Raw genomic sequence first — 15570 nt, forward strand, 5'->3', positions numbered from 1 at the left:
GGGAAGTCCCTGGAGGGATCTTTTTAAATATTACTTTCCTGCTCACAATCCTTCGATGGATCCCCATTGCCCTCAGGGTAAAGTCCAAGCCCCTTTCTCAGGAAACTCACAGCCCTTCAGACCCTCCACTCCAGGCTGGGTTCTTTACATTGAGCACCTTGCTCTCATTTCCAGCCTTGCCAAATTGCTTGTAGTTCCCCTCCCAAACCATACTGCTTCCCAAGCCCAGCCTCTGCCCATGCTGTTCCCTCTGCCTGGAATGTCCCACTTTGCCTGGTTCTGGGGCATATCCTTTGGGAAGCCCTCTTGGACCCACAGGAACCCCCCCTCCTTTGGGTTTCTGTCCCCCCTGGACTTCCCTGGCTGTCACCCCCAATTAAACAGTTTCCGAAGGTCACTGTCTGGATGCTATCCACCTCTCCCTTCCCAAAGTTCTGTCACTGGCACTTAGTAGGAGCTCAAGAAGTGCTCAGGGAGGGGCTTCCCTGGTGGCGCAGTGGTTGAGAGTCCGCCTGCCGATACAGGGGACACGGGTTCGTGCCCCGGTCCGGGAAGATCCCACATGCCGCGGAGCGGCTAGGCCCGTGAGCCATGGCCGCTGAGCCTGTGTGTCCGGAGTCTGTGCTCCGCAACGGGAGAGGCCACAACAGTGAGAGGCCCGCGTAGCGCAAAAAAAAAAAAAAAAAAAAAGTGTTCAGGGAACTGAACTGAGCCTGCTGAGGTCCCTTCCACTGGAGAAGATGAAAGAGTTGGATAGGTTGATAAGAGCTGTTCCTGGGCTGGAGAAAAGGCAGAATCCAAAGGGCAGCTGGGGTCAGAACACTGCCCAGGGCTGCTGGGCATCTCACAGAGACCAAGCCCTCTCTGAGCTCTTCTCCTCCCCCCTCCCCTGGAACCGCCCACTTCCTGGCCCACTTCTCCAGCCCCAAAGATCTAAGTGTAACACATCCAGCATCCGCAGGGTGGGTGACACTGACCTCAGGGCCCCCAGCCACCCCTTGTCCTTCTGGGCTTTCCACGAAGAAGTGTGTCGGCCTCTCTTCTGTCCCCTGAAGGCTGTTTTCAAAATCACACCCTATGCAGTTTTATTTACAAGGAAATCTTGGCAGGATCTTGACTTAGTAGAGTAGGGTTGGGGGGAGGGTGGTGAGAAACAAAAATAGTTGGAATGATCACACTTTCTGAAACCGAGATGAAAATTGGTGTCTGTAGCAAACTCACCTAATTAGAACGGAGTTAATTTCCTTCTCTGTGTTTAGGGGGAGCAGGCATTGTCAGGTGAGATGGTCACAGGTTGGATCCTGGGGTTATGTGTTTGCTTTAGGAAGATGAGAGCATTAATTGCAACTTTCACGACTGGAGAAGAGCGTCAGTTTCTGAGAGGGAGAGGAGCAAAGGCTGCTGGGGGAGTGGGTGGTGGTAAGAGGGGTGGAAGGAGGTGTGGGCTGGGGACTGACTGTGGGACATCACCAGAAGTGAATCCCTGAGCCCCCTGGGAGAGCCGGGCCCCTGTCCCAGCCGGCCACTGGCACCATTTACAGGCACGGCCTCTGCTTAAGGGAGACAGTCTCTCCTGGGAGGTCTTTCCTGCAAGGAAACGGCACCAATTGTTTTCTTTAGAACCCCCGTTCCTCTGGTCTAACTTGATTCCTACTTGCTGTAGTTGCTTTACCTCCCTCTCCCAGTTGGGGCACTTCCCTGGTCTTACCTTTGTCAACCTGGTCCCGTGAAGCCAGGGCACTGTCACACAGCTCTGGGGTGTGGGGAGGGAAAGATTTAGGGTCTGGGGTCCGGGACTCCCCTGACTTCTCTCATCCCTAAACTACTGAGCCTGCCTGGACCTCCCAGGATCCGAGACCGAAGTGAAGAAAGATGGAAGGGTGGTCAGGGCATCCTGTCTTCCCAGCCTCCGGCCCCCAATTCACTCCCGGTTAACTCCGACATTGCCAACTTAGTGAAAACCTCGCCCCTGCCACCGTCACGCGTCTGCTGCCTCCAAGTCATCTTTAACCCGGTGGGTCCCGGCAAGTAGACGCTGCACCCCCACCCCCGACCCAGTCCTGAGAGACAGACCTGAACCCGGGGTGGAGGCAGGTGGGGATGGGGTCATCCCCGCCCGGGACCGTGCAGCCACTTCCCCGCCAAGCCCGCCGCGGCCCTCCTCCTCCCTGGGCCGCGGCGCTCTGACCGATTTGGCCCGGGTGGTGGCGCCCGGGGTGGGGGGGTAAGGGGCGGCGGTCCCGGGAGCAGCCCCGCCCCCGCCTGCGCACCGCCCCCGAAGAGTCCGCGGGGAGGAGGAGACTCGGGTGCGGAGCGGGGAGCGGGAAGGCAGCGCGGGGAGCCGGGAGGCCGGGGCCGGCCCAAGGGCGCCCTCGCCTCGGAGCCGGGCGTTGGGGCCGGGGCGGAGGCGGAGGCCGGCGGGGCCGCGGGAGCCGAGAAGTTTGCGGCGGAGGGCCGGGCGTCCCGTGGTCGCAAGACGGCGGCGCGGGGGCTGGGACCATGGGGGCGGGCGCGGAGGCGGCGCGGCGCGCACTGAGAGCTCCGAGCGGCGCGGCCGCCGCGGCGCAAAGTTAGCCTGGCGCCCCGGGACGAGCCCCGCAGCCGCGCCCGGCCCCGGACGCCGCCTCGGCATGGGCGAGCACCCCAGCCCGGGCCCCGCAGTGGCCGCCTGCGCCGAGGCGGAGCGCATCGAGGAGCTGGAACCCGAGGCCGAGGAGCGGCCGCCGGCGGCGCCGGAGGACGTGAGTGCCCTCTCCCCCGCCCGGGCAAACTTTCTGGGGGGCTCCAGGGGGAGAGCTGCCCCCGACTCGCCCCCCGCGGGGCAACTGGGAGGTTTCAGGGTGACGCGGGAGAGCCCCGGATTGGCCGGGTCCCCACGGGCGAGAGAGGGCGGAGGGACCGGGCTCCCCGAAACGCGCTCGCCACCCCCCGCTTGGGCTCCCCGGGCTTCCCTTCGGAACGCAGCGCCCACCGCCGTGCTGGGGACCCGTCGGCCGCCGGAGACCCCTCCTCGCGGCTGGTGCAGTGCCTGGGACACGGCGTTTTCCCGCAGAGGCGGCCGCGTCACAGCAGTGGCTTGGCTCCCCTCCCCTCCCACTCGCGACCTGCGGGCTCTCCGAGTCCGGGGAAGGAGCGGGCGCCGCAGAGTCCCCGGAACCCGGCGGCGCAGACCGGTCTGGCGACCCCCTTTTCCGCTCCCGGATTAGCTCCCGCCCGGCACCTGCCCTGTCGCGACAATGATTGAAATTCAAGCTGGCCCCTGTCCCTGAGCCCGGCCGGAGGAGGGGGAGAAGGAGTGCTGGGAGCGCTTTTGCTCCCAGAGGGGGGCTTAGGAGCCCCAGACCGCGTCGGTGCCAGCGACGGTCCCCTGGGCGAGGATAGGGAGGGGCTGCCCTAGAGGGCTTCCCTGCCATCTGCTGCCTGTGTCTCCCTCCCTCCGGTCCTGGGAGCTGTGGGCAGAGCCGGCACTGGGGAGTCCTGGGAACTGGAGTTTCTTAAGCTTCTCCCTCCCGAGGCTCACCTGCTAACAGACGTGAAAAATTGGGCAGACGTCCTGCCCGTTCCCTCTCAGGGTGGGGACAGGGAAGTGAAGCCAGGCCCTCAACCTACCAGACCTCAGCCGGAAAGTCTAAATTGGGTTGTATCCCCTGTAACTCTTGTGCTTAACCCCCTCACTTGCTTCTGGCCCCAACACTCTGGCAGACTCTCATGTGCTCATCACTTAGACTCAGTCTGGAAAGAGGCCGGGGGTGGGCTTCAGTTCAGGCGGAAACGCCCTCCTCCCAAACTACAGGCAAAATGTTCATGCTTATGCAGGGGTGGATTTTCCTGACAGGGGTCATTGGCCCCCAGCAGGTGGAGACCGTTGCAGCAGGTCTGATGGAATTGCAGGAATTGCACCTGGGCGTGCATTCCCACGGAGCTAAGCTTTAGCCAGCAGAAGTTATTAGAGGCCCTCGGACGGAATTGGACGACTTGATTTAGCAATTGTTGAGGATCACCCTTGTTCTGCTGATCCCTCCTCCTGCCTGTCCCAGAATGAGGGACGCTGTCTCTCCCCAACCTGAGTTCTCCCACCTTTGCTATGTGTAGACTCGTTTGGGAAGCTTCTCCCAGGTTTTCCTGATCTCTTGTCCGCGCGGGTCCCTGAGTCTGGGCAGCAGCTGGGAGGCTACAGAGGCCTTGGTGATAAGTGTGTTTCTTTCTTTCTCTCTTCTTCCTCCTCTCCTGCATGGCCTCCCTCTCTACCAGCACTGGAAAGTCCTGTTTGATCAGGTATGTGAGCAGTTAAATCCTCTCCCCCCACCCCGCTTCCTTCCAGCCCTCCCCGCAGTCTCCCTGCTTGCGTGGGCTTCCCCAGCTTTGCACTCCTGAGACGGTGACGTGGGGGCGTGGCTTAACGCAGCTCTGGAAATGAACGGTCCTGCTCTCCAGGTTTCGGGCGGGGGGGGGCGGGCTCCCCTGAGAGATCCCTCCCTCCCTCCCTCCCTCCCTCCTCCTCCCAACGCCACTTCACCGGGACCGGCTTTATACCAGGGAGACACTGGACAATATGTATTGAAAGCCTGGGACGTTCTCTGTATGCCAGGGGATCACCTTTGGGGATGGGGAGGAGGGGGGAGGGCGTAGGTTAACGTCCCCTTTCCTCTTCCCCCTCCGCCGTCAGAGAGCCACTGGAGTCAAATCTCTGCCATCCTTGAAGGGCGACTCGATATGAGCACTTCTGAAAGCTGACTCTAATTTTGCTGCAGGGATGGGGGAGTCCTAGCTGGAAACTTGTATGTGATTGTTCGCAATGCTTAGAGCCTAGGCGTGGTGGATGGAGTTGGAAGTGCCACGCATTGGCTTTGGAACCGGGAGACGGACATTTGACCTTCAGCAGGGAAATGGTTCTCTTCTTTGCTTGGTACTCCTGTTGCGTGCTGTTGTCATGTGTTTCCTTCTCCCTCTCCGTTTCACGATGCAGAAGGAGAGGTGGCAAGAGCTGTCCCGGTGTGGGGAATAGTGAGCATTGTGGTCCTGGGGTGAAAATGACTATACCGTGAAGTGTGTGTGACTTTAAGAGACCAGTCTGGTTGGGCCAGAGGGAACGCGTTGCGTTGGAGAGGTAGATAAAGCTGAAAAAGTAGCACGGACCAGACCTGTTGGAGGCAGGGGAAGCCTTTGAAAGCTTTTTTGACGAGTTTGTTACCAGATCCAGGCAGTGCTTTGGGAAGATACTGTGTGAGAGTGGGGTAGAGGTGAGATGGGTTGCAGGGATGAGAGGAACTGGCCCGGAGCCTGCTGCCATGAATGGAGACAAGCACCTTGACTTGGAAGATGACAGTGAGTGGGAGTGGAAAGGAAGAGGGACCTGGTGATGGGAGAATTGGAAGATCTTATTAGACCCAAATAGCTGAGGTGAACCACATGGATAACTTTGAGGTCCTGCCCCCAGGAGGAGAAGGAAAAGTCAGGCTGGGGGCAGGGGGGTTTGTAAAATTGACAACTTTGGTTTCAGACCAGTTCAGTTTGAGGAGTCAGCTCAATGCAGATGGCCAAGTGGGACTGACAACACGGAATTCCGCTTGAAAGGCATGGTGGGCCTGGGGTGGGGATTGGGGGCTGTCATCCACCTTAACACAAGGCCTGGCTGTGGTTTGGGGAGCATCCTGCCTCTCCTGTCCCTCTGGGGTACACCATCTCTCCCTCCGGCTCTTAAGAGTACAGCAGCTTCTGGCCTGACGCCCTGAGGCAGGAGGGAGCTGCCTGCTGCCACAGATGCCACGACCAGCAAGCTGCCAGCCCTTCACACCTCCTGCCAGATTTAGAATCGAAACCTAGAACAAAGTGTATCATTCTTTTTTTCCCCTCTGTCTGTGTCTTTCTCATTTTGATTAATTTCCTTTGCCAATCCCTGCGTGTGTTTACATTGTAAGACGAACTATTTGGGCGAATGGAGGAAAACTTTGAGGGGAAAGAATCTGGAGCTTGAGGGAGCAGAGAGAATGTATAGCACCTAATATCAGCACGTGGTCTATGAAATCCCATTTCTCCCACTGTAGGGAGATCCTGGGTGTCACAAAGAGCATCCACCTGCTTCTGGGAAGGCCCACTCAGAAACCATTCTGGACAGACAAAATTAATTCTCAGAAAGAAACTCCCAAAACTTACTCTGGACAGTTTTTTCTCTCATGATAAGTTCTGCCTTAGGTCCACTCCCCAGCCCTCAGGCGGCTTTAGCAGCCTGTTTCTGTTGTTTTCCTTCCTGTGGGTGCTTTGTGTTTGAGAAGAACTGCTCCTGAGCGGGGGCCTGACCTCTGGCAGATATCCAGTCCCTCTGCGTCTGTTCCCCCTCCTTTGTGCAGCCCCCCTGGACCATTCCACTGATAGGGCTGAATGCAAAGCCGGTGTGAAGCTTCATAAATGGATGTACAACTTCAGAAGGATGCCGGGTTATTTGGAAAGCTGAAGGGTCTTATCCTCTCTGACTCTTCCTCTGGGCCTACTTAAAGGAAGGATTTGGTGATGGTGAACTTGGTGCACTCAGGAAAGAATATTTGGCTGGTGGTTGCCGGCAGCCTTCCCACAATTTCTCACAGAAATAGCCCTGATGGGTCAAACTCTGCTGAATGGGGTAGGATTCACATGACATCCGTCAGAATCCCTGTAAACTAATGTGGCCCTGGAATTCACCTTCCCGAGGTCACTGGTTTGGGAAACTGGCCCCAGGCGGTCCTCCTTCCCATCCTGGGTCAAGGGGATGCCAGCGGCCACCTGGTTTCAAACCAGGATCAGCTGGGACCTTTTTCCAGGTGTTAGGAATGGAATTAGACCAGTGCCTCTGTGTTGTCTGGTTCTTCAGCATGTAGAGTAGCTTTGACCCAACATGACCCTAATTGGATCCAAGGGCTGGAAGCCATGACCTTGGCCTTTTGGTCCTCTGTGGCCACCCCTCAACTCAATGGCCAGAATGCCTTTTGGGGAGTTGGAGGTGCAGAAAACAGGTGACCCCAGTCCCTTGGAAGTTTACCTGGCCGCCCACCCCCGGCATCCTGGACATTTGTCTGGTCTGCTCAAGCAGGGGTGTAACACGCCACCCAACCTCACCCCCTCCCCAGTGTTTCCTCACAGGTCCCAGAAATTACAACAGACAGGAACCCTGAAGATCATCACGTTGACCCCCAGATGTTCCAGGTGTTTGTTCCCTGTTTGAACTTCTCCTTAAGGAAATTGTCTTTTCATATCCTTGGGTGGTTTTCCTAAATACTAGATTTTAAAGTTACCATAAATATTAACCCGTCATTATAGTGTAATATCATGGTAAAAATGTCTTATTTTTCTACAGTTGAATCTGTTGGGCCTTTCCTTCATGATTCCTTATGTTGCTTTGGAGCTGAGACACTTTCCTTCCCTCTTCAGATCGCATAAATATGTGCTTCTGTTTCCTACTGTTTTTTCTCTGATTTAAAAAAAAAAAATTGTCTAACTCTTTACTCCATCCAGATCCTATTCCTATCCAGTTACACCAGCATCACTTATTAAGAAAGGCTTCATTTATTTATTTACTTACTTATTTACTTAGTTAAAATTTTTTTTTTCTTTTTGGCTGCTCCACGAGGCATGCAGGATCTTAGTTCCCCGACCAGGGATTGAACGCATGCCCCCTGCAGTGAGGGCACAGCGTCTCAACCACTGGACCACCAGGGAAGTCCCAAGAAAGCCTTCCTTTATATATTGAGAAATTGTATCATTTGGTAAATTTTTATATGTGGTGAGGTTTATTTTTGATTTCCGATCTATTCCCCTGATATTTACAATTGTGCCCAGGTAATGTACCCTTTAGTTATCACTCCCACAGGTTTCCTACAAGATCCTCTTTTTCAGGTTATGCTCTGATAGTTTCACTCCCAGTCCCTTCCTGAACTCCAGGGAGGTGCCCTCAAGGACCCAAGGTCAAATAGCAGGTCCATGGCAGATACGGGACTGGAGCCCGTTAACCCACAAAAGCCTTCCAGGGCTGGAAAACCATTTCCAGGTTCACCCTTACAAATGCCTTCAAGATCTCCAAATGTTTAATGAGCAAAAGGGTTTGGAGCAGAGTGTTCTGTTAAGTCAACAGAGCACAATTGCTTTACAAGCTCAAACAAGCAGGAGGGAAAAGGGAGAATTGAAAGGAACTTGATCCTGTCTCCCTTTTTCCCTTCCCACTAGGAGCATGCATTTTCCAGACTCCAAGAAGGGACCCTAACTTTGCTTATCTCCCAGAAGGGAAGCAGACAAGTCTTGACTATCCCTCCAAAATTATAAACATGCTACGAACACAACACGGAGCTGCTTGCGTGGGCTGCTGGGGAGAACCCTGAAAGTGGGGTCAGAGAGTCCTGGGTTCAAGCCTTACTGACTTTGTGATTGGGGTCAAGCGACATTAGCTCTCTGAGCCTCAATTTCTTCATCTCTAAAATGGGGGGGATCATCTTTAACTCCAGGGATGACTGTGGGAGTTAAATGGAAGTGGAAACTGTCTTAGTGATGTCTGATACCCAGTGGACTTTTTTTTTGGCCATGCCGAGTGGCATGTGGGACCTTAGTTCCCCGACCAGGGATCGAACCTTTGCCTCCTGCAGTGCAAGCGCAGAGTCTTAATCCCCAGTGGACGTTTGACAACTGTCTTTTGACCAGGAACCAGAATTTGCTGGAAGAAGCACAGGGCTGCTTCTGAGATCCAGGCCCCTATAGGGAAGGCCGCTGCCTCTAAACCAGCTCCTTCCCAATCCCGGCTCCTGCAGAGAGAGCCACTTCTGCGCCCGGAGGATTTTTCTCCTTGCTTTCCCCAAGTGTCTCCCCTGTCCAGCCCCCTTGCCTCCAGCCTGAGGGTCTTCCCTTAGCCTGACCCTGAAGCCTGCCTCATTTACAACCCTGCAGCCTGGCTTAAGAGGGTTCTGGGAGCTGGAAAGAGGTTCAGTTGAGACTGCTGCATGGATTAGTGAAGAGCCGCACAGAAAGCACCTGCCCCAGAGTCAGCCCCCAGGACGCAGGATGAACCAGCAGAGAGGGATTCCCTTACTCAGGCTCTGCATCTCCAACCCCTTATCAGGTGGCGTCCAGGCCCCTAGAGTCTGTGGACGTCCCTCCACCGCAAAGCCAGCTTCCCTACCCTGCTCCTGGCCCAGTGACCCCAGCAGTCATGCTGAATTAACCCTTTTATCCCTGACCACTCCCAGAAATGCATTTGATAGCGGTTGAGCAACGGGGCCACGGGAGCTGAGGTTGTTTGCTGCCTTCCTGCCTGCCTGACACGGAACAGGCACGCACATGCTGGAGCGAACAAGTCCAGCTACATCCCTGCACATGTTGTCTTGGGTTCTAATGTCTGCTCCAGGGGCAGGCCCTGACTGTGTGGCCACCTCGCCTGTGTCAGCCCTTCTGGGGCTGCTGCCACCTCAAGGACTGTGGATTATTAGAAGGTCGGTGGAAGCATCTTGTCCGATCTGCTCATTTTGCAGATGAGGAAACAGAGGTCCGAGGCCTTCTGAGGTCACTTGGTGCAGTAATGTCAGAGCTGGAACTAGAGTCCGGCTCTACTTTCTTTCTCTCTCTGACCGGTGTTCCTGCCCCCGGGCCTCGCAGGCTTCCGTCTGCTTCCTTGGCGCCCTGAGTGACTCAGGCAGGGGTGAGGACACGGAGTCTGCCTTGGGTCCCAGTTCTCCTCCTCGCTGTGTGACAAGGGGCAAGCCGGGTAACCTCTCCAAGCCTTGGTTTTCTCATCAGTAAGCTGCCTGCCCTCAGGGCTGTGGTGAGGCCTGATGAGAGGGTGTGTGTATAGCACGTGGCACGGTGTGTGGTGAGCCCCTGATAAATATGGTGGTGGTTACCGCGTTACTGGAATTTAAAGAAATTAACACCGTTTTCAAAATAACCTCTGGCACATAATAGTTCTAGGTCTTGAATCAAAGTGTCCAGATCCCCAGTCTGGGGTTCCTTCCACCATATCAAGCTGACTCCTTCAGGGCAGGAGCTGGAAAACCACGTTCCCCCTGAACTTTCCAAAGAAAGGAGAGAAGTGTTTGGATAGAGGCTGCCTGGGGGAACGTGGACGCCCAAGCATTTTCCCTCCGCTCACTGGCTGCCTGCGTGACAGAGGGTGAGGACGAGAACGAGGCATCGGGCACCACGTGGCCAGACCCCAGGGCGGGCCTGCTCTGCCCAGTGTTCAGATTTGGCAATTCCTGGTGGTCGACTGTGAGACTGGGCCCAGGGCGCTGTGCTCTCTTATGGAAGTGAGCTGATGTGTATCTCGAGTTGTGGACAACCCACTCCCCTCCTTCTCCCTGGATCTCTCTTTTCTGGGGAACCAGAGGGATCCCTTGGTGGCTTTCAGGAGAAGCAGCAGGAGGAAATGAATTTAGGCTGAAGGGGGTGGGATGGGGCAGATTAAGACCCCTCCCTGCTCGAACCCGCTCCCACCTCTCCCTGCCCGCAGCTCCCCTGGGACTCCTGCCTTTATGGCTGTGACTCGGCTTCAGTCCCCAGGTATCCTTGACGGTTGGACCTGGGCGAGGCAGCACAGGTGTTATGTCTGCTCCTGGGACCCAAGGGGCCTGCCTCTGAGTCACAGCCCCCAGCTGCCCCCTCAGAGTCTGTGTGCCTCCAAGGCCTTCTGTGGTGTGAAGTGGGAGCAGCAGGGTCTTCCAAGAGGCTCTCTCTCAGGGTGGAGATGGGCAGGGCCTGGAGGAAAGAGGCGGCCCCCACTGGACCCCAGCGTTCTGCCTTCCGGGGAAAGTCTGAGAGCTCTTCTCCTCACGGCCCAGGTACTGAGAGAGAGAGAGAGCTGGGTAGTTTTCTGGAAATTTGCCAATTGTCCAGCGGCTCAGCCTGGATTCAGGCCAGGATGTCCTCCGCTTCTCTGCTGAGGGAAGGGTGTTCTAGCTTCCTAATCAGCCTGCCAACCTCAGATCCTGGCGTTCAGCTCTTTGACTTATGGGGGGGATGTTCAGGAGCCTGACTTGGAGCTTCTGGGAGAAGCCCCTTGAGAGGGATGAGCTCCCTCCCCCGGACCCCTGGGGTGGCAGCTGGAAGAACAGAAATAATGTAACTGGGAATCTTCGAATTGCTGAAGCTTCCCCAGCTGTCAGATGCCTGGCCCAATCCCAGGGGAGCACCAGAGCCCCTCGTGCCTCCATGTGGGGAGACTGGAGAGCAGGAGGGGTCAGCACCTGGCTTTTAGGAACTGGTCTCTCTTCTTCCCAGGGAGGCTTGAGGTCTTTGTAAATCCTCTCCTAGCTTCAGCTGAAAGCAGGCCCGATGGTAGCCTGTTCTACTCACTGAAATGCCTCTGGGCAAGTCGTTTGTCTCTGTGTGCCTCAGTTTCCATATCTGTTAAATGGGACTAATCACACTTATACTCTAGGGTTGATGTGAGAATAAGAGCAATCAAATATTTGTGCCAATGAGTATTTCACGTCTGGGGGGAAAGTCAGGGGATGGTGTGAGGTGGTTTTCTCTGTGGGGTGAATTAACATCTTCATTTGCAAGGCAGACGCGCTAGAGAAAGCTGCTACTCCCCTAACCTCGCCTCCTGACCTCAGCAGCTGCAGGCCTGGGCCTAATTTATGGGGCTGTAAATATCCCTGAATGGGCCTGAGTTCCCTGGTGGGCTCTGGCTGTTGGATGGGGACAGCTCTGTTGAGCTGGAAACCCCTGGGCAGCCTCATTAATTCCGCTCTGCTCAGGAGCCGGGTGATGATGCAGGGAGCCAGCAGATGAGCCATGGTAACCCCCTAAGTGGGGAGGGGCAGTTGCCTGCACCCTCCTCTGCCCCAGCACGCACACCATGTGGTCCTTTGCCAGGGCTTATTATGTCTCAGTGGACAGAGAGGGGACAGTGGGGCCTGAGATGGAAGGCTTCCTTAGACTCCAGGTCCCGACCTTCCAGGCGTGAGAGGTCTGCACAAGGATGGCTCCCCAGGTGCTACCTCTGGGCTCCCACACCCCTCACTGAGGACATGGACCTCTCGAGATGAAGGAGAGGGAGAGGTCCCCCTGGGAGAGAGAAGAGACCAGACATGTAATTGTCCTGGAAATGAGTTGGTGCAGATCACACATAACATAAGAGAAAATAGACGTGTTCCTTTCTTTCTCTTCTGCTTTGCTGCTGCTGGGTGGATTCTGAAGCCTTGGCCCGGCTCCTGGGCCTGCAGCAGGGAGGGGAGAAGTGGCGCTGCTGTCCTGGGTGCTGAGCAGGCAGATCCCAGACCCTGCGGGCCTGGTTCCCTGGAAGCTCAGCTCAGCCCATTAGGCCAGTCACTTCCTCCTCGGCCACTCCCGGGGCCTGGCACCCTCCTCAACCCTCTGGCTGGGGCCTGGATCCGGCAGGCTTCTAACTTGGCTGGAGGACTCCGGACAGAGTGTCAGCTGCCTCGAGGCCCTTTGCCATTCATGAGATGGAGGCGAAAGGCTGGTTCAGAACCACTGACAAAGGAGCCTGGTTTCACAAAAGGGAAAAGTAACTCTACTATGGATTCATGCATTTTCCCCAGATTGTGTCCCATGGAGTGTTACTGTGAAAAAAATACTATGATCAAAGACCCAGTAAGTTTGGGAAATGCTGGGCTGAACAAAATCAGACAGGATTCTCCACTGTAAGATCTTGAAGAACCTATAATATGGTTTTATACATCACGCCCTTCCAAAAGGGTTTCCCAAACTTCTGGAACCACAGCACCCTTATTTCATGCACCGTCTTGGGCCTGGTGTTCCCCAAAACACACACTGGGAAACCCTGAGCCAGTTATATTTCATATGACAGAACAGGACAGAGAAAAACAAGGAAGAGCAATGCTGGACCAGCCAACCACTATGGAGGAACCCTGAACTATTTCCATCTTGACCACTAACTTGCTCTGTGACCTTGAACTAGTTTCTTTTGCTCTCTGCACCTGTTTCCCCACCCATAAAGCGAGTGTGATGCCAGACACGTAGTCAGTCGATCCTTAGCAAGTATTCGTTAGATGAACGAATGGGAGGACTGAACTGGGGTCTCTCGAACCCTTTTTAGCCACAGCATCCTAATGATTGGAGAGGGCAAGCTCTGGGCCCATCCACCTGGATGTGAGTCCACCTGCACCAATTACCAGCTCTTCAAACTTGGGCAAGTCTTCTCTTGGTGCCTCGTTTTTCTCCCATGTAAAATAGCACCTACCTTGTAGGGTTGTTGTGAGGTGTAAATGGGGGACCACATAATTTATTATCCAAATTGGGATGATTTTGAAGGTGAAAGGGGCACTGTTAATAATCATGCCCAGGGACTTCCCTGGCGGTCCAGTGGTTAGGACTCTCTGCTTCCACTGCAGGGGGCACGGGTTTGATCCCTGGTCAGGGAACTAAGATCCCTCAAGCTGCGCAGGCACAACCAAAAAAAAAAAAAAAAAAAAAGTCATGCTCAGACAATAGGTGTAAGAAGCCAGGACTGTCTCAGACAAAGCAGGACATAGGGGGGGTGACCTGAGGTTTCGATGAGGTAGCGCCTGATACCTGGCGGGTATTCTGCATACACAGCCACCGTCGTTGCTGTTCAGCCAGGTAGTATGCAGAAGACCAACACAGAAAACAACTCAGAATGGGGCCGCTTGGCAACCCCCGCCCCGCCTCGCTGGGCTTCGGAAGTCCCCCAGCCCCTAGAAGTCTGCAGAGCAGTTTGAAAACCACTGAGGTTCCTTTCCGCTCTCCTGGGTCATGACTCATAATTCCCTGACCTGCTGTCCTTTCCAGTGTCACCAGGTCCTTCCTACAGCACAGACCTCCCCCCTCCCCCTGCCAAATGTGAGCTGCCTCATCCTGATTCCAAATTTCCCGTCAGCCCTTTGACCGAGCAAGGATGCAGAAATGAAGATCAGCTGCCCCCATGGGCTGTGTGGGTTGTGGATGGCTCTTTCCCCAGCCCCCGTTTGTGTATAGTATGCTTAGGTATGCAGGGCTGGGGACGGACCACCTTACATCTCCCCAAGAAGGGAGAGTTCCTACTACATGGTGGATGGGGAAAGTGAGGCAGTGTGGTTAATGATCTGCCCAAGATGGCACAGCAGCTGGGGCCGGGGTTCCTTCCAGAACTCTCCCCCAACTCCTTGCCCCAGAGGAGGGGAAGAGCCCTCAGTAGCAACAGTACAGAGAGAATCCGGTGGGTCCTTTTTGCATCCAAGGTCAGAAGTGAGCCAGGAGGGGGCCCAGGGTGGGAGATGGGATATATATATGGCAGAGCATGCGTGGGGCGCCGGGGGTGGGGAGAACTGGCGACCTAGAGGGTTAAGGGGCCAGAGGGCTGGGTGCTGGTGGGATTAAGCGCCCCTGGAGTCTCGAAGCTCTTTTCAAGGCCAAGGCAGGAGGGCGGGAGCTGTGGGAGGGTCACTCATCACTTTGTGTTTTCCTCCTCTTCTGTGTCAGCAGCCTCCATGCAGGCTGAATGTGGACGTGGCTCCCCCTTCACACACACGCACACACACACCCGGCCCTCCCCCTTCACACACACACACACACACATACACACACACACACACTGCCCTGCACAGCGCTGGGGAGGCAGCTGCAAGGATGCTCCTGGCTCTCCACCGGGCCCCTGCCTGCGGCGCCCCATTCCTCCCACTGCCCCGCCACCCCCAGACCAACCCCGGTCAGGTTGTCTCCAGCCCACCCAGCCTAGACCTCATTCCAAGAGCCCCCCCTCCACCCAAAGTGGGTGAATCCGGGTCATGGAGCACCCAGGACGGGGAGCTTTGGGGCCTTCAGTACATTATTGACAAGGAAATTGCATTTGTAGGGTTTGTTTCCCCCAGAGCTCCAAACCACGGTGCTTGTATGATCCTGTCCCCAAAGCTGCCCTTGAGGAGGCCCAAAGGCGGAAATGGCGTCCAGGAGGGTCGGCCAAGCCTCCATGGCAGGGCTGCTCCCTCCCCGCTTCGAATGAGGCAAGTGGAGCCGGACGCTGAGTCCCGGCGGCCCTGGGCCCTGGAGAGCACAGCCCTGCGTTTGCTTCAACCCACCGCACCCCGAGGGCACGCTCCCCCCTGCTTGATGAATGAGGCTGAGGCAGTTATGGCTCGAGATGTTTACCCTAAATTACACAAACTGGTAAGTGGCTGAGACCAGACTGGGATTTTGCCTTGCTGCTCGCTGCCTCCTTTAGAAGCTCCATCAGGGCGGCGGTCCCCACCTCTCTCCGCCTCTGCACGAATCCTCTCTGTGCGTTTCTTTTTGTCTCCCCCTCGTTCCCGCTCTCTGCACTACCCGCCCCCCACCCCGCCCCTGCCCCCTGTCAGCTGGGGCTCTTGCCCTCATCTTCCCCGGTGTTCGGGGTGGTGGTTGGAAGGTGTCCCGTGTACATCTGTGCAGCCCAGGCAGCTGGCCCCTCCCTCCCTCTCCCACCCCCTCCCCCAGCCCCCTCCTTCATCCCTGAGGCCTCATTGTTAGCGTAGCGATGACCCCCCACCATGGTCTGGGCTGTCTGGCCCTGGCATGAAAGGTACAGTTTTGGCAGAGAAGGGAGGCTCAGCCTGCTTCCAGCTCCTTCTCTGCGGTCTGGAGCCTGTAATGCGCTAG

The 15570-nt window shown here is 56.1% G+C and overlaps 1 protein-coding gene across 4 annotated transcripts in view; it reads left to right on the forward strand.

The window, feature by feature from the left end:
• Nucleotides 1–2630: 2630 nt before the first annotated feature.
• The window catches only part of RHBDL3 (rhomboid like 3), a gene marked incomplete at both ends in the record, with an annotated part of 42636 nt that continues 29696 nt past the window's right edge, over nucleotides 2631–15570 (forward strand). For 2 of the 4 annotated variants that reach the window (XM_079726430.1, XM_079726431.1), the window contains 2 exons: nucleotides 2631–2741; nucleotides 4252–4275. In XM_079726430.1, coding sequence (XP_079582556.1) covers nucleotides 2631–2741; nucleotides 4252–4275 — 135 coding nt within the window. The remainder of the gene's footprint in view (nucleotides 2742–4251; nucleotides 4276–15570) is intronic. The other 2 variants (XM_079726432.1, XM_079726433.1) reach the window with 1 other exon arrangement.

Source organism: Hyperoodon ampullatus (genome assembly GCF_949752795.1).
Source record: "Hyperoodon ampullatus genome assembly, chromosome: 19".
NCBI lineage: Eukaryota > Metazoa > Chordata > Mammalia > Artiodactyla > Ziphiidae > Hyperoodon > Hyperoodon ampullatus.